Source organism: Hyla sarda, chromosome 7 (genome assembly GCF_029499605.1).
Source record: "Hyla sarda isolate aHylSar1 chromosome 7, aHylSar1.hap1, whole genome shotgun sequence".
NCBI lineage: Eukaryota > Metazoa > Chordata > Amphibia > Anura > Hylidae > Hyla > Hyla sarda.
The window spans coordinates 66,238,151-66,257,514 of NC_079195.1; the positions used below are offsets into that span (position 1 = coordinate 66,238,151).

At 40.7% G+C, this 19,364-nt stretch overlaps 1 protein-coding gene across 6 annotated transcripts in view; it reads left to right on the forward strand.

Moving 5' to 3' along the window:
• The window catches only part of EXOC6 (exocyst complex component 6), a 303,616-nt gene that overhangs the window by 176,107 nt on the left and 108,145 nt on the right, over nt 1–19,364 (forward strand). For 4 of the 6 annotated variants that reach the window (XM_056529421.1, XM_056529417.1, XM_056529418.1 and 1 more), the window contains one exon: nt 262–291. The exons of the other annotated variants lie outside the window; for them this stretch is intronic. In XM_056529421.1, coding sequence (XP_056385396.1) covers nt 262–291 — 30 coding nt within the window. The remainder of the gene's footprint in view (nt 1–261; nt 292–19,364) is intronic. 6 annotated transcript variants of the gene reach the window in all.

Genomic DNA, 19,364 nt, shown 5'->3' on the forward strand with positions numbered 1-19,364 from the left:
GCTCTTTTGTGCATCCTGATAACGTGAGCTGCCATAACACACTAAGCTTATCTGAAGCCAAATGACAAACTCTGCCCTTCTACACTGATGACCTCAGGTCTGCATGATCTGTAAACTCCAAGTCGGCTCTTGTGTAGAATAATATTAAGGAATAACCTGCTTCGTTGCTTTTCTATTTCTGCTTTCCGCTTCTAACATTTCTTTGCTATTTACATTTCTTCCTTTTTTTGTGTTTTCATTGCTCTGCTGCTTTCCCTTCAGAATAACAGCAATGACCATGGAGCTATGTCGGTAAGTAGCCGCCAGCTGTAAAATTGTACATTACTGTGTCTACTAAGTATGCAAATTGGCTTTTAGAACAGATAGGTCAGGTATTCTAAAAGTATTGCACACCTTAAAATAAACCTAGGTAAACTACATAAATAATGTGAATTAATTGCACAACCATCTAGAACTTTGTTTCATTTACTTTAAAGGGGTAGTCCAGTAGTGAAAAACGTATCCCCTATCCTAAGGATAGGGGATAAGTTTGAGATCGCGGGGGGTCCGACCGCTGGGGCCCCCTGCGATCTCTCTGTACGGGGGCCAGGCTCTCCGGCCAGATAGGGGGTGTCGACCCCCGCACGAAGCGGCGGCCGACACGCCCCCTCAATACATCTCAATGGCAGAGCCGGAGATTGCCGAAGGCAGCGCTTCGGCTCTGCCATAGAGTTGTATTGAGGGGGCATGTCGGCCGCCGCTTCGTGCGGAGGTCAACACGCCCCCTTCCAGCGGGCTGTCGGGGCTCCGTACAGGAGATCGCAGGGGGCCCCAGCGGTCGGACCCCCCGCGATCTCAAACTTATCCCCTATCCTTAGGATAGGGGATAAGTTGTTCATCACTGAGTCACCACTGGACTACTCCTTTAAGATCTCTGTTTGTTGTCAGTGAATGAAAAGATCCAGTGTCTGTAAACCACCTCATGACCTAGTGCTGCTTCAGAAATCTCAATATCAGAAAAAGCTCTGATCTACTCCATGAGCCATGCTGATTGGCTTACTTTTACCTGGTGCAAATGTGCAGTGTATTGCCCTATGCCTCTTAAGCTAAATACCGCGGGCTAGATTAAGATGTAATTTCATGCTCACCTATGACTTTCCCAAATCTACACCAATGCCTTGCCAGTCTGTGCTTACATTGCACTGCACATGACCGCTGCAGACATTGGTTGGCTACAATCGGGGAGTGACATCAGGGAACATCATTGGTGCTGTAATGTCAACACATACCAGAGTGGTCCAAGAAAGCCCTGGCGTTGGAACATCATGGGATTAAGGGTATGTTCACACGTGAGCATTTTCTGCTTCAGAAGATTTTGCTGCCCATTGAAGTCAACGGACAACAAAATCTGCAGGAGCAATACGCCGCTACAAGCAGACACACTGCGATGTGCGAGTCGCCTCTCGCACGCTACTCACGGCCTAGCTCAGGAAGCAGGGGGAGCGGCAGCGATGTGTTCGAGTACACTGCGCATGTGCGGCGACTCACACATCGGAGCAGTGTGTCTGCTCGTAGCGGTGTAGTGCCACTCCGAGCAGGCACATCTAAAGGCACCCTGTAGCGGTCCTTCGGCGGTGGATCTGCAGCGTAAAATACGCTGTGTATCCGCTCGTCTGAATGTACCCTTAAAGGGGTACTCTGGTGGAAAACAATTTATTTTAAATCAACTGGTACCAGAAAGTTATACAGATTTGTAAATTACTTCTACTAAAACAAATCTCAATCCTTCCAGTTCTTATCACCTGCTGTAAACTACAGAGAAAGTAATTTTCTTTTTGAATTTATTTTCAGTCTGACCACAGTGCTCACTGCTGACACCTCTGACCATGTCAAGAACTGTCCAGAGCAGGATAGGTTTGTTATGGGGATTTGCTCCTACTCTGGATAATTCCTGAGACAAACAGAGGTGTCAGCAGAGAGCAGGGAGTACCCCTAAGTTCTGACTAGATAAGAGCAAATTTCCTGAAGGACTTACTTGAGTCGACTGTCTGATTTGATTTGGAGGCCACTTTTAGCTTCTTATAGGAGAAGTGACTCTTGTCAAAAGACAGGAGTCCCTGCTCCAGTACACTAAATTAAAGCGAATCTGTTGACTCTTATTTGCTGCTGAGAGACAATATTGGATATCTGTTGGGGTTCCAAAGTAAATTGTACCTTTCCTGGAGTTGATGGTGGTTGCCACACTTATAAATATTCTTTTTATTTCTCTGCAAAATGACAAGGAAGTGGGGCTAAGTTGCTCAAGTGCCATAGCCTGACACATCTCCTTGCAGACCTTCCTTTATTGTAAGCCAAGCTCTGTTCATCAGTCAAGGTGGGTCTAGGAGATAAGAGCAAGGGAGGAGGCAATGCAAGCTGTGCCACTTGAGTAGCTCGGTTCCTCCTTCTTGACACTTACCTGAGAAAGAAAAAGGCGATTTTGTAAGTTTGGCAACTACCATCAGCTCTAAGAAAGGTACAGTATGCCTTTATACCCTAACAGCTATCCCACGGTCAGAGGTGTAGCTTGTAGCTTCTGGGCTCCAAAGCAAAATCTGCAACAGGGCCCCATATGCCAATTATATTACTGGTCTCTAGTGGGTCATATGTGCTTTGGGGCCCCCTTAGGCACCAGGGCCCTGGTGCGACTGCTACCTCTATAGCTACGCCCCTGCCCGCGGTGTCTCCAGCTCTTAGCAGCAAATACAGCTGAATGATTCCTTTTAAAATAATATAGTGAGTGTAAGCGATGATGCATATTAACTGAGCAGTGAGGCATTACAATTTATGCATTGCTGCTAAATGTTCAGGAACAGGGACTCCTGCCATGTAATGGATGTCCCTATAGTACAGTACTTTTAGTGTTTCATAAGCTATAAGCACCTGGGCCTAAATGTGAGTGAGTAGAGTAGCAGAGCATAGAGAATTGTCCCTTACCTCCACATGAAAGTGAACTGAGCAGCAAGGCATAAAGTGTTTTTGACAGGAGACCCCACTCGTGTACTTGATTTGCCTCAAACAAATTTGGGTTAATTTAAATTTTTGGGGAAATTCTGAGCAAAACTAAATCTGAACCAATCCAATTGCTCATGTCTCGTACTGACGTATATTGTTATTTACAGCATATATCTTTTGTTTCTATGTTGGATAATCTGCTTTAGGATTTATTTACATAAATCTAGAAAATCCCTTTACGACATCTGACTGATCTTAGCACAGATCTTATGAGTAAGTATAGTGAAGGGGGAATAAGACTTTCGCTGGACTAAAGTGAGAGCCATTATTCTTCGAAGTAAGCTGAGGTTCTGGAAAGAGCATTGTAACCCACTCGCTAACTAACCAGTGCCTTCCATTGTCGCAGAATAATACATATATCTGTATAGGTCCAGCCCCTTTATATAATGTAAACTTTGATGCATAGTGCACTGCTTTATATAGGAGCCGTCACAGCTAATTGGTTGGAGCTGCTCAAGTGCATTATATAGCATTACATGCTGTAATATATGTGTTCGGCTCCTTTAAACTAGGATTGTTTTCAAGCTAGGCACAAATGGCTCACATGACTGCATAGATTTACTTCTGGCAGATCATATCTAATACATCATGTGTATGTTATTTGACAGTATAAATAGGGCTCATGGGTTTCTATAGCTTACAAGACACTGCATTACTAAGTGCTAAAGCCTTGCGTATGTTTATGGTGCGAATACCCTAGAGTCATTCTAATGTTACGTGTTTCTTCAAGATAAGTAGTGTTGTTTTTTTTTTTTGTTTGTTTTGTTATGCTTTGTTCTTATGCTGTTGTTCAGTGATTTGTAACATTTGTACCTTTAATAGGAACACTGTTTTTAAGGGCATGTTCACATTGGGGATTTTTGCATGGATTTTGGCTATTCCACCTGAAAACTGCCTCCCTTTATTTTCAATGTGATATTTTTTTTACTCTGTATAAAAAAACAAAAACATTTCACTTCATTACATGGTTTTAAGTTGCAAGTTTATGGTTACGGAGGGAAAATCTGCAGCAGGATTACAGGGAGTTGTAAGTTGCCTTGGAGTTGTACAGTGGATTTCTATGATAGTAAGATCGGCCTTGTGAACGTCCTCAAAGACTTGATTCTCATTGCTTTAAAGGGGTTACGTTCAGCACTAAATTTGGAAACAAATGTACATTCTAGATCAGTGGTCTCCATTCTGTGGCTTTCCATCTGTTGCTTATGTTTTTGTCAGAATCCCCTTAAAAAGAATGACAATATATAATGCTCATATGTATTTTATTTCTTTGGCATATGTTTGGCTTATGACAGTTTATGGGCACATTGTGCTCCCACAACATGCAGGAAACGTACATCCATCAAAGACGTAATGTATCAATAGCCTAAGGCTAGGTTCACATGTGCGCCGGAGGTGCCGTTCAGGGCCTATGTTGCAGATTTCCTTCAGGGCCAGAAAACAATACTGGACAGTTTTATTTTGCCCAAACCATGGGCCACACAAAACTGGTAGAGGCCTCTCTATTCCGAGACACTCAGATTTTCTCAAGTGTTTCAGAGTAATCATAATTCCAGTAATGTGTCATTTAAAATACCGCAAGGACCCAAGTAACTAGTACTAGAGGTGGGTCTGACGGCTGCTCCCCACCCATTCAGCTTAAATGGGCACTGTCAGATACAAAAACTTTTGATAGGTTGTAAAGCATGCAAAACCTATAGGTTTAGCAATTGCTTTCATTAGAAAATTTTCAGTATTTCATATGAAAAAACCAGTCCCCCCTGCCTGCTTTGACACATACTAGTCTTGCTGTGTCCATGAGTCATCACCTACGTCATGGACACACTTCCTTGATTGACAGCTGTGAGCGCATGGCTCATAGCTGGAGGATAAATCCTCCCACTGTCAGCTTGTGTCCCGCTACTGTCAGTGAGGACAAGCTGGGAGTTGTAGTTTTGCTAATGCTAGGGGAGATGTGAGCAGAAAGCATACTGATGTACATGGTCAGGATTAGTACTGAGTGATATATATAAAAAAAAGTTTTTTTGTTGGATATGACGGGTATGCTTTAAGTGATGCATCTCTCCCTAGCCAGGACCCACCCCTAGGACTAGTTACCCCTGATGGTTTTTTTTAAACTATGATTACGCCCAAGCATATTAGAGAGTAACTTATAGGGGAGATTTATCAAATCCTGTCCAGAGGAAAAGTTGCCTATAGCAACCAATCAGATTGCTTCTTTAATTTTTCAGGGTTAAAAATGAAAGAGGTAATCTGATATATTGCTATCGGCAACTAGGCAACTTTTGCTCTGGACAGGTTTTGATAAATCTTCCCCATAGTGTCCTGGAATAGCGATGCCTGCACCAGGTTTCCATCAGGTGTACTGGAAAATATGAAAGAATGAAAAAAGCACAAAAATACTGCTTGCCATTTGACCAGATTCTGCTATGGGGGCCCAAACTGATCCTCTGATGTAGGTGTGAACATAGCCTTACTTATTGACTTGTAAGTGTATTGTATTTAATATAATAGCAGTAGAAACTGGAGCTAAACCATTAGGTAGCGTTATATGGTTTTTGCAAATATTGTGCTATAAATATATTCTTTATATCTGTGTGTGTGTGTATGTATGTGTATATATATATATATATATATATATATATATATCTTCTGTATTGCACTGCCTTCCACCAGACATGAATATGGAAGCTTAGCATTTTCTCCGGGATGGGATTAATTTGCTGGGAATACAGTAAATGTCACCAGAGTAGAGAATGAATTATGAGGAATACAATGACCTTTCCCTCGCCGGGCGCAGAGTGGGGTGTTTGCTTGTGCTTCAGCTCAGGTTTAATATAATGTGCTGATGAGAATGTGATAAAGCCACCCGTACATATTTTAAGCATGAGCAGAATGAATTACTGGCACAGGGAATCCTGTCATTACAAATCTCCACTTGCCTTTCTGTGGTCTGTCTAATCTTTCCGAGCCTCACACCAGAACCTTACAGATACGTTAACCTAATAAGAATCCTTTATTTGTGGAGCGCAACATTCTGCAGACAGGAACGTGACCAACGTGGAGCCCGGGAGACTGCTGATCCTTAAGATTTGCTTCATTCCTGTTGCTGTCTTGGAGGAAGGGTTAAACTTTTTGAAGGCCAACCTCCCCATCAGTCGTTAGATTGAGGAACCCTATATCGCCTTATCAATATGAAGAAAAATTGACTTTTTTTTTTCTACTTCCAATTTTCCAAGAACAACATATTCTAGGTACATGTGGGCAATAACCACAAGCCCATGTGTCTCCAATTTGATTTACATTTAAAGCTACTTTGTTTTTGTCGGAGACAGATGTATTTCTGCTTGATATACAACTAGGGCAATAGGTTGAGGTCAGAGACATATTCATTAAAGGAGAAATGTCAGTAAAGTATATATAATTGTTAAGTCTGATTTAACATCAGGCATCAGAGTCTGACATATACTCAAAGGAGTTGCCTGCTTGGATAAGCCTTCCATCATCTATTAGTCAAAATCTGCAGAGAAAAATAGCAGCAAGTATTTATTTCCATTACAGCATCACTGCAGAGGCAGCAAAGTATCACAAAGTACTGCTGAATGCTCTTAGTTTTATACGAGGACCTGATGAAGAAACCAATCTGGACCTGAAACATGTCTGTTTTTTTACAATAAACTACTGATATCTTAACCCCTTAAATGGTAGCTCCCACCATCCTATTTTTTATTTTTTTGCTAGCCCGTTTCCCCCCCCCCCCCCCGCTACGGCACTAGCCTGTCCCCTCCTCCAACCCTGCCCCGCATACCCCGTTCCCTCAATACACTTGAAGTTACTGCACAGTCCGGCAGTGGGCGTGCAGGGACAGCGGCGGCAATGAGGCGGCGGCGGCGATGTGCGGAAGGAGTGGCCTCCCAGCCAGTGGCCGGGGAGCCAATGCGCTCGCTCCCGCCTGTCTGATTGACAGGCAGGGAGCGAGTGCAGCCTAACTGAAAAAGGACTGATTGCCACTCCAAAATCAGTCCTTTTTCAGTGGCCGGTTTTTAAATGTAAATTAAACCTTTTTAATGAAAAAAAAAATAATAAAAGTATATTAGATATATGTTGTAGTACATAAGTACTACAACATATCAAAAAATAAAGTTGGTGACCGTGCCCATTTAACGACCACGGACGTAAATGTACGTCCTGGTTTGGCGGGACTTCCCGCACCAGGACATAGATTTACGTCCTGTGTATGACCGCGAGCATAGGAATGGTGCTCGCGTCATACATGGCAGGTTCCGGCTGCTAGCAGCAGCCAGGGACCCGCCGGTAATGGCCGACATCCGCGATCGCGCGGATGTCCGCCATTAACCCCTCCGATGCCGTGATCAATACAGATCACGGCATCTGCGGCATTGCGGCACTTTGATTGGATGATCGGATCGCCTGCGGCAGTGCCGCGGGGATCTGATCATCCAGCATGACAGCCGGAGGTCCCCTTACGTAGCTCCGCCTATCTCCCGGGGTCTTTTGCTCTGGTCTGCGATCGAGCAGACCAGAGCAGAAGATCACCGATAATACTGAGCAGTGCTGTGTCCTATGCATAGCACTGCACAGTATTAGCAATCAAACGATTGCTATAAATAGTCCCCTAGGGGGAAATAAAAAGTGTAAAAAAAAGTTGAAAAATGTAAAAAAAAAAAAAAAGTGAAAAATCCCCTCCCCCAATAAAAATGAAAATTGTCCGTTTTTCCCATTTTACCCCCAAAAAGCGTAATTTTTTTAAATAAACATATTTGGTATCACCGCATGCGTAAATGTCCGAACTATCAAAATATAATGTTAATGATCCCGTACGGTGAATGACGTAAACGTAAAAAAATTTAAAAGTCCACAAATGCTGCTTTTTTGTAACATTTTATTCAAAAAATTTTTTTATAAAAAAATATCTAAAAGTTTTATATATGCAAATGTGGCATCTAAAAAAAGTACAGATGACGGCGCAAAAAATGAGCCCTCATACCACCCTATATACGGAAAAATGAAAAAGTTATAGGTGGTCAAAATAAGGCGATTTTAGATTACTGATTTTGTACAAAAAGTTTTAGATTTTTTTTAAGCGGTACAAAAAATATAAAAGTATCTATCCATGGGTATCATTTTAATCATATTGACCCACAGAATAAAGAACACCTATCATTTTTTCCGTAAAGTGTACAGTGTGAAAACAAAACCCTCCAAAATGTGCAAAATTTTGGTTTTCATTTAAATTTCCTCCCTAAAATTTTTTTTTTGGGTTTGCCATACATTTTATGGTAAAATGAGAGGTTTCATTACAAAGTACAATTGGTCACGCAAAAAACAAGCTCTTATATGGGTCTGTATATGGAAATATAAAGGAGTTATGGATTTTAGAAGGCGAGGAGGAAAAAACAAAAACGCAAAAATAAAATTGGCCTGGTCCTTGAGGTGAAAATGGGCTTGGTCATTTAGGGGTTAAGGAATACCTTAACGTGTGGTGCTTCCACATACGATTATCTTTTCTTATTATGGACTACACATTAGATAATGCCTGTTGTAATCAATGGGCTATTTTTCTACTACCTGGACATATTGGATCCTTCAGAGATAAATGCGCTTTGTAGCCACTTCAGGAGTACTCAGTATTACAAAACTGAATACAGTGCCATTCCAGAATATATGAACTTGTGTACCTCTGACATGTTAAAGGAATTGTCCAATCAGGAGAACTCCTGTGTGTGTAAAACCTAATAGGTCATAAGGGCATCCTGAGAGGGGAGGGGGCTGTCTGTCCATTCTACTTACTACATGGATAGTCATTTATCTGGATGGCTGCATGTAATGCTGTATTTTGCAAATGTATTTCATGGCTGACCATGACTACTAAATAAAAAATTGAGTTGTCCAGCACATACAATATTTATTTAAACTTCTTAGAGTTTATTGGTGCATATTAAAATCCAAATTACAAACAAGACTTAAGAAAGTGACATGTTTCAGGCTGTTATTTTGCCCTCACTCATGCTAAAATACAACACAAAAGGATACTGCTTTATAAGGGGGTCTGTTGTGGCGGCCATATCACTTTTTGATCAATATCTTAACCATAAACCTTGTCGGTTGTCATTTACTTTAATACATCGATCAACACCATTTGGTCATATCGGTCATATTGAATCTACTACGTATAGGAAGAGTACTGGAACGTCAATAGAGGGGGATAACTTCTAAACATGACTCCACTGTTATGTACGAAATCCAAACAGGATCCAGTGATCCTTCTCTACTGTAAACAGTGTCAAATAAAGAGATATATGTATTACTATAATGTCTGACCCAGTTTTAAAAGGTGCATTTGATGGAGGCTACCGATGTGTAGCCAGAAAAGCACAAGCTCTAGGTCAGTGCTCTAAGTGTATCAGATGAGTTTTCTTTTTTCCACATCCTGAACGTTCCAGATAAAATGGTATAAACTGCAATATTATGTGATATATCTTACCTCTTGTATGGAATGGATGTATGCACTCAATACCTCATAATGACAAAGCGAAACATTGTTAGACATCTTTTCTATTTTCTTGAAAATGAAAAACTGAAATATTGACATAAGCATTCAGACCCTTTACTCAGGACTTAGTTGAAGACCTTTTTGTAATGATTACAGTCTCCAGTCTGTAATGCCACAAGGTTTACACACCTGGATTTGAGTATTTCTGCCATTTCTGCAGATCCTTTCAAGCTCTGTCAGGTTGGATGGTGACCGTCGGTGGAAGACATTTTCAGGCCTCTCCAGAAATGTTTAGTTGGGTTTGTGTCAGGGCTGTGGCTGGCCCACTTAACGACATTCACAAACATGTCCCTAAGCCACTCTTGTGTTGTCTTGGCTGTGTGCTTAGCATCATTGACTTGTTGGAAGGTGAACCTGCAGCCCAATCTGAGGTCCAGAGTGCTGTGGATCAGGTTTTCATAAAGATTATCCCTGTACTTTGCTCCCTTCTGATTTCCCACAACCCTGACCGGTCTCCCTGTCCCAGCCACTGAAAAACACCCCCACAGCATGATGCTGCCAGCACCATGCTTTATTGTAGGGATGGTTTTGGGTAGGTTTTTTTTAGACTTGATGTTAAAATTTTGAGGCCATAATGTTCTATCTTGGTTCCACACAATCCTGTCTCAGGACTGGGCAGCGGAAGTTGGAAAATCAGGAGGCTGGGACACCATACCAATCAGAACCTGCTCTAGTATCCCATGATATCTTATAGAAGTGTATATAAACAGGCACCTGCTGGCCACAGAGGCCATTTCCAAAGTACTCAGCATTCCCAGTGTCCAGCAGCATTCCCTGACTTTGACCTTGCCTGCCATTTTGGACTTCACGTTACTCTCCTGATTTGAGCTCTTCCTGTTGTTCTGCCTGTGGTCAGGGTATTGCATTGCTATCTTGGTTCTAAACCTTTGACCTGTTTAGCGGTTTATCCTTTTAACGCTCTGATTTTGTCTGTTACATGCCCTTTGGTATTGACCTGGCTTGTTGTTCTTCTCCCGGTATCCCTGAGCACTTAGTATAGGAACTGTTGCCCAGTTAGGAGCCTCCATATAGGGTGAATCGTCAAATCAGGTAGGGAGAGTGGCTGTGGTAAGTGCAGGGCTGCATTGTTCCCAACCTATTGTGGCAGTATCCTTGTGTGTTGTATTTTAGAATAAGTAGTGGCCAAATGGCTGCCTGAAATGCGTTACTTTCCATTGTCCTGTGTGTCATTTGGATTTAAATATGTAGTTTACAGAAGTAGAATAGTTAGCTCAATTAAAACGTAACCTTTAATAGTATTTCATGATAAGATAAGTAGTCCTCTGATAAGTTTACATAAGGTATAGGTCAGATGGATGTAGAGCCAGTAAAAATCAATGGGGTTCCAATGCCATCGCCTATCACAACAGTATTATCCTACAAATTGCAACCTGTGCAATTAAACACTAGGAAGAAGTAAACAAATAAAGTGGAGCCATAAGGTGTTCAACAGGGGATATAGAAAGTATGAAACAATAACCAATTATGATACAGCTGGTAAGTACTCGCTGCCAGCTAAACTAAGATATAAGGTCCGATAAGGACCACTCACTCAGACCCAATGGTAATGTCCTTCACCCGGAGTGGTAGTCACGGTAGCCAATTGATGACGGCTAGTTCCCTCCTGGCAGCGTAACAGCAGCCTGTTATTTAAATATGTACCAATAAGCTCTGAGAAGACATCATAAGCGCTGGACAGCTTGCTTTCTCTCGTGGTATACTGGTGTGGCCCTGCATCTTGTCCATTCACTTGTTGAGGCAAGAGGCTGCCCAGTTGAGTTTTTCTGTGGTGTTTACTACTGAAGAAAATCAGCTGTTTATCAGGGGGTTCATCACCCTCTTTTTCATTGAGATGTAATAGTCTGTACACATTAATCCAGAGGTGGAATAGCACTGTAACTGTATGGCGGTAATGGTCTTTGTACAATGTTTTTTATTCACTTACAGTATGTTGTCAATCATGTGCTGGATATTATTTGACCCTTGTTTGGTAGTAATCATAATATTGGTCTTTGTAGGTAACTTTTCATCACAGTATGGTGGTAATTTTTGGCCCTGGTATAGTGGCAAAACTGCTATTTGATAACTTTATGTGTATTGAGAACTTTAAATGTATTTGAATAATAATCTTTACTTTGTAGCAGATGGTTACATATGCCTTAGGGCATAATCCTGGTTATTTTAATACACTAATGCCCCTGTGTCTAAAGGTGCAATACACTGTAGAGTAAAGTTGATAAAAGTTGACTATTTCCACCTAAGCAGTGGTTCCCAGAAAGATCATTCATCCTTTGCCTTATGTCATTGATCATGTGTGCCCGGCTTAAACAACTGTAATGGCCAACATGGGCGGAAATGTGGATGGCTGTGTTTACAAAACAATTGTTCATCATTGTTCTTTTAATGATTGTAAGCCATCAGCCTTCTTTCATCTAATGTGTACGGTCACTTTAATCCAGGAAATTCACATCTATGAGCGCAAGGGTCTCTATATTGAGTACGGTACATGCTTAATTACATAGTAAAACATTTTTTTGTGTGATATGTTCTGTATATTCTTCATATTCTTCTGTATATTTTTCACCTTCCCTACCCCAAACCCAAAATTGGTGCAAAGAATCAAAATAAGAACAAGGTTAGGCTGCATTCACACCTCGTTTTCAGCCTACGGTCCGGGTCCGGCTGGGGGAGGGGAAAACTGGGCGCTCCTGTACCCCAGCCGGACCAGTGCTGAAATCCATTTGCTTTAATGAGCCGACCGGAGTCAAACGGAGACTTCGGTTGGCTAATTTTTGACCCGTATCTGGTTTTGTGACTAGACCGAAAACCGTAGTATACTGCAGTTATAGGTCCGGTTAGGAAACTGTATACGGGTCAAAAATGAGCTGACTGGAGTCACCGTCTGACTCCGGTTGGCTCATTAAAGTAAATGGATTTTAGCGCTGGTCCGCCCAGTTTTCCCCATCCCCAGCCGGCAACCATAGGCTGAAAACGAGGTGTGAATGCAGCCTTAGCATAAAACCCATCACACTATAGCATGCAGATGTCTAAAAAAGTTGCACAGGTTCTGTTAGCTCTATAGTCACTAGGCCAAAGTTTGTTTGTAACTTCATGTTTATTTAACTTTACCCTGATTATGTATTTATTTTCAAACAGAAGGGAAAGAAATGGATGGCTACTCACTCTGTTCCACGGAAATTTTATTCAGAACAACAAGTGCATAAGACAAACAGGCACGTTCACAGCAGGAGCGACGTTTCCGGAAGAAGCGTGCAAACGCGAAACGTCGCTCCTGCTGTGAACGTGCCTGTTTGTCTTATGCACCCGTTGTTCTGAATAAAATTTCCGTGGAACAGAGTGAGTAGCCATCCATTTCTTTCCCTTTTGTTTGGATCTACATTGTTTCTGCATCTCTGGGAGTTGAGCACCACTCATACCAACAACTTTTAGCTGCGGCAGCAGTGCATCTAGAATAGGGGTATATGCATACTCCGTACGGAAGTTAAGGTGGTAGTGCCGACCTGACCCCTTCCTCAGTTGGTTGTATTTATTTTCAGTATATAATATAAATATCTATCAATCTATCTGTCTCATATTTATCTACTAAATCTGTCATATATATATATACATATATATATATATATATTTATTTTCCCCCCAACAAGGATTAGGAAGGAAAACCGGGCAACGCCCGGTACTCAGCTAGTAGATATATATATATATATATATATATATATATACACCGTCCTCATATCCCGTCATCATATCTCGACCTCATATCCTGACCTCCTATCCCGTCCTCACATCTCGACCTCATATCTCGTCCTCCTATCCTGTCCTCATATCCCGACCTCCTATGTCGACCTCCTATCCCGTCCTCATGTCCCGACCTCCTATCTCGACCTCATTTCCCGTCCTCCTATCCCGTCCTCATATCCCAACCTCATATCCCGTCCTCATATCCCGTCTTCATATCCTGACCTCATATACCCTCCTTATATCCCGTAAATTAACTATCCTATATTTTAAGTGGACATATAAGTAACATGTGACCAAGTATTATCGAAATATCTCCAGCCGTTTGGAAGTTATGCAGTAACATATATTTCCCATTGACTTGTATGGGACTTACATAAACCCCGCCCCTGGCAAATGGGGGTGAGTAAGGGTTAAATCGCCTATCCTATGTTTGTTGTTGACATATAAGTAACATGTGTGCCAAGTTTCATGTTAATATCTTTAGCTGTTTGGATGTGATGCTGGAACATACACACACATACATACACACTCATACACACGTTGAGTTATATATATATACATATATATATATATGTATATATCTATGTATTATTTAGGAAAGATTTTTTTATTTATTTTGGGGTTGATTTTGGGGTTTAAGATCTGTTTCAGATTAATTCCTTAGTTTTATTAATTACACATTTAACAAAAACAGTCAATGAAAAAATCATTTATATAACAGTGAGAGAACATTTTATTTTTGTTAATTTATACTTTTGACTATCTATTTCCAAAAATGAGAGCATGACATGTAATGCCAATCCAGTTTTAAACATAATATTATATAATTTTATTGTTTTTGTAGAAAATAATTCTGTGCTGATTTCCGGTTAGTTCTGATACTTATATGTGTTTATTAAATTGAAAGGAACAAAGTGTAATTGTGCATTATTGATATATATCTTAGAACATTTGCTTTTCATGTAATATTATTTTGGGATGCTCTTTGGGCTCCTGTGTTATTTTTCCTTAAGGGTAGGGGGTTGGTTATTTGTGTTGGCTCATTGTTTCTTTGATTGGCAGTAAGAGCCTTATTTCACAGCTTGTAGTAAAAAGCCAGTGGGTAAAGGATGACCCACCTCAAGAAGCTAAATTCAGAAGCTGTCAATCAGCAAAAAGTTAAAGAATAGGGCTCCTCACTGTTCTCCCCAAATGTCGCCTCCTGCTGTCCTTGATTGGCACAGTCTGGCAGGTAGGATGGATGAATCTGTCACCGGCTGGTTAATTGTGTTGCCGATTTCAGTCGGACATCAAGTCTTTGAGTAGTAAGTAGCTCAATGCAAAACAAATTAGCAGATTGTAGTCATATTTCTTATCATATGTGCCTTGACTTTCCTGAATGCCGTCCATAAATCATACTGACTGACACACTTGTGAATGATGAAAGATGCTTTTAAGGCCACAGGCGTGAATCTAGGGAGCGTGGAGACCAGTAACGTGAAGGTGGCATGGAAGGATGCATATGGCTGACCTTTTGGGAATTTTCTAAGAGCTTAAGTCTCCTGACCACAATTGTTCTCAGAATGAAAGCTTTTCGGCCACTATAGAAAGGACTGGGGATGTCAGCAGATTCCCTTTTTCCAAATTCCTTTGAAATGTTAGAACCTAGTTAAAGGGGGTTTCTTTCTATAAAAAAAAAAAAAGCTAGAAGAACCTATAGGATATAGAGAACATAGATGTCACCCTTCACTGCGTTGTAGTTTTGAAACCTCTGGAGGTCCGCAGGTTGAAGACCACTGCGGCCTTCGTCATCATCGCCCCCCCCCTTCATCATCACCGCCTGTCAATCCCTTCATCAGTGGTCTTCAACCTGCGGACCTCCAGAGGTTTCAAAACTACAACTCCCAGCATGCTTGGACAGCCATCGGCTGTCCGGGCATGCTAGGAGTTGTAATTTTGCAACATCTGGAGGTCCGCAGGTTGAAGACTACTGATGAAGGGATTGACAGGCGGTAATGATGACGGGGGTCTGGATGATTACATGGGGGGATGATGTATTTCCCACTCTCGGCTTAAAGTCGAGTCAATAACTTTTCCTGGGTTTTTGGGGTAAAATTAGGGGCCTCGGCTTATATTCGGGTCGGCTTATACTCGAGTATATACGGTATTCCTTTTTTTAGTTATTTCTTTCTTACAATTTTTTTGCTTATGTGCGACTTATTTATCAACTGGTTTCAGCCTGTTGCTAAATTTCTTTAACGTAAGCAATTAAAAATTTTTTTGTTTTTTGCTTTGGTAGTGGCTTTTTCTGCTCCATGTCTGAACTGGAGTAAATTTTAGTAGGTTTTTTCATACAATGAAACTTTTTTGCGACCTTTGCTCTTGATAAATCTCTGGCCACTGGTCAAAAATCCCTTTTTGCTTTGGTAAGAAAGTTTATTTTTTCTTTTTTGCTTAGGACACTGCACAATCAATAGCTCAAAAAATAGAGTAGTCGCACATGCGACTTTTTTGCACCACTTTTAAGCCCAAAAAAATTAAAATAAATAATACTAAATGCTTTGATAAATGCCCCCCGTGGAGTCTGTTCTACAGAGCTTTAGGCACTACTTGTGGTACTCTATACAGTGTTGTAGTAAGGAGATATTTTGCAAGCAATAGTCTAAGGGGAAATTACTTCATAATACAGTGTCTGTTGAATTGAGCGAATTCATTTCTATGGGCTTAGTATTAAAAATTTGTACAACTTGAATGTTGTGCAGAGCTGTAATTCACTTGTTTGAGTCAGAAGTTTATAAGAAAGTTTGCATTCTATTTATGCTAGGTCTAGTCTAGTGTACAATAACATATAGTAGAGCATATTAGCATATAGAAGACCACATTAACCCAATAATTAATGTTTGCATCTTAATGTTATTTTTGTATCATTGTGTAGGGATCACTAGTTTTTTCTTTTGTTTTCCAATGCATGCAATTATTTTGATCGGATTATGTTTACTGCAAAACAGCATATGATACTAGTCAGTTCCTTAATGTATTCCCATTTGAAGACCTTTCCCTAAGGGTATTCTTCCTGTCACAAATGGATTACTTTCAAATGGCTTTCAGTTTTTAGATAAGATACTTCATATATACTTTGTGTTGGGCCCTATTGACATCTTGTTATGGGGTATGGGGTATGGCGTACCTGTGGCAGGCCCATCGACTTTAGTCTCCTAGTTGTTCATGTGGAACTTCTCAAAGGTAAGTAGACTTTTTCAAAATTTTGCTGGTATCCTCATGTATACTGAGACAGATACTAATAAATCATGATGGTAATGGGGCCGTACTAGTACTGACTTTTAGTTATAAGTTGTTTTCTTCTGCATTTACCTACTGATTCACTTTTGGAAGCATTATATAGTATATCTATTCTCCATAGAAAGTGGTGTGACCTTAAACGTTTGCTATGTGTAATTTGGATGTTATCCTTCTGAGTAAACAGTGAATGCAATAACATTTTATTTAAACCATGGCCTGTTGTAAATATGTTGTGAAAACTGGAGATGTCCTTTAACCTGTAGTCTAAAGAAAGTTGGGACCATTAATTATTACTCCCCCTCTCACTGAGTTGTAAGGAACTTGTGTTTGAGTAGAGGTTATGGTTGCTCTTATGGGGAGGGGTTCTTGAACATGTGGCATGTCATCTTAACCCCTTAGGGACGCGGCCCATTTTCACCTTAAGGACTCAGCCCTTTTTTGCATTTCTAACCACTTTGACTTTATGCATTAATAACTCTGAGATGCTTTTACCTTTTATTCTGATTCCGAGATTGTTTTTTAGTGACATATTCTACTTTAACATACTGGTAAATTTTTGTCGTTACTTGCATCGTTTCTTGGTGAAAATTTTTACAAGGGGTAAAAGGAGAGAAATCCCCCAAAATGTGTAACCCAATTTCTCTCAAGTAAGGAAATATTTCATATGTAGATGCCAAGTGCTTTGTGGGTGCACTAGAGGGCTCACAAGGAGCGACAATGGGATTTTGGAGAGTGAATTTGGCTGAAATTGTTTTTGGGAAGCATGTCGCATTTAGGAAGCACCTATGGTGCCAGAACAGCAAAAAACTAACAAAAAAAAAAACACATGGCATACTATTTTGGGATCTACACCCCTCAAGGAATGGAACAAGGGGTGCAGTGAGCCTTAACACCCCACACGTAAAGTCGGATGTGTAGATGTAAATGTATTTATTTTTTTCACTAAAATGCTGGTTTTTCCCCAAAGTTTACATTTTTACAAGGTGTAATAGGAGAAAATGCCCCCCAAAATTTATAACCCCATTTCTTCTGAGTATGGAAATATCCGATATGTGGATGTAAAGTGCTCTGCTGGCGCACTACGATGCTCAGAAGAGACAGAGTGCCATTAAGCTTTTGGAGTGAGAATTTGTTTGGAATGGAAATCGGGGACCATGTACGTTTACAAAGCCCCCATGGTGCCACAACAGTGGACCCCCCACATGTGACCCCATTTTGGAAACTACACCCCTCACCGAATTTAATAAGGAGTGCAGTGAGCATTTACACCCCACTGGTGTTTGACAGATCTTTGGAACAGTAGGCTGTGCAAATGACTGGGGGCGAGGGAACCTACAACATAAAGGGGGAAGATAGTGTAGATAGAGAGGTTGGACTTATTAATATACCTGGGGTGGAGCGGAGGGAGGGCTTAGAATAGTTAATAGGGACAGAAGTCTGACCAATAAAACAGAGGAACTGGAGTGGTTGATGTCTGAGGAAAAATATGACATAGTAGATATAACAGAGACTTGGTTGGACGATAGCTGTGACTGGGCGGTCAACATACAGGGTTATAGTCTATTCAGGAAGGATCGGACAAAACAGAAAGGGGGAGGAGTTTGTCTTTATGTGAAGTCCAGTCTGAAGGCCGCACTGCTGGAGGATATACAGGAGGGAAACGATAATGTGGAGTCATTATAGGTAGAAATATATATGGAGATGAAACTAAATAAGTTCTGATAGGGGTTTGCTATAAGCCACCAAACATAATGGAAGAGGCAGAAGATCAATTACTGAGGCCAATAAACAAGTCAGCAAATCAGAATGAGGTGATAATAATGGGGGACTTTAACTATCCTGACATAAACTGGGAGACTGAAACCTGTTAATCTCATAAAGGAAACAGGTTTCTGACTATAGCTAAAGACAATTATCTGTCCCAAATGGTGCATGGCCCGTCCAGAGGGGGCGCCCTACTAGACTTAATATTAACCAACAGACCTGACAGAGTAACTAATGTACAAGTAGAAGGACACCTAGGAAATAGTGATAATAATATAATACATTATAACTGGTTCTTCAATAAGGGAATCTCTCGAGGGGCCACAAAAACAATGAACTTTAGGAAGGCAAAGTTTGATCAACTCAGAGATTGTCCTCAAAAACAAGACTGCTGACACTAAATGGGTGACTTATCTCTTAAATTCTTAAATTCTCACTGTAAGATGTATATACCTTATGGGAATAAAAGGGTCAGAAATAAAGGAAAACCAATATGGATGAATAAAAATATTAAGGGGGCAATAAATGATAAAAAAAAAAATAAAGCATTTAAACTACTAAAACACGATGGCAGTGAAGAAGCATCAAAAAGCTATAGAGAAAAATTTAAAATATGTAAAAAAATAAAACGGATAAAAGCTGCAAAAATAGAGACAGATAGACTCCTTGCCAAAGAGAGTAAAAGTAACCCCAAAATGTTCTATAACTATATAAATAGCAAAAAGGTTAAAAATTAAAGTGTAAAAACGGGGATCAGGAAAAAGCAAATATATTAAACAAATTCTTCTCCACTGTATTCACCGAGGAAAATGAAATGCCAGGTGAAATACAGCGAGATAAGGTAAACTCCCCAGTTCAGGTCACCTGTCTAACCCAGAAAGAAGTACAGCCTACAAAAAATCAAAATAGACAAATTGTCAGGTCCAGATGGCATTCACCCCCGTGTCCTAAAGGAATT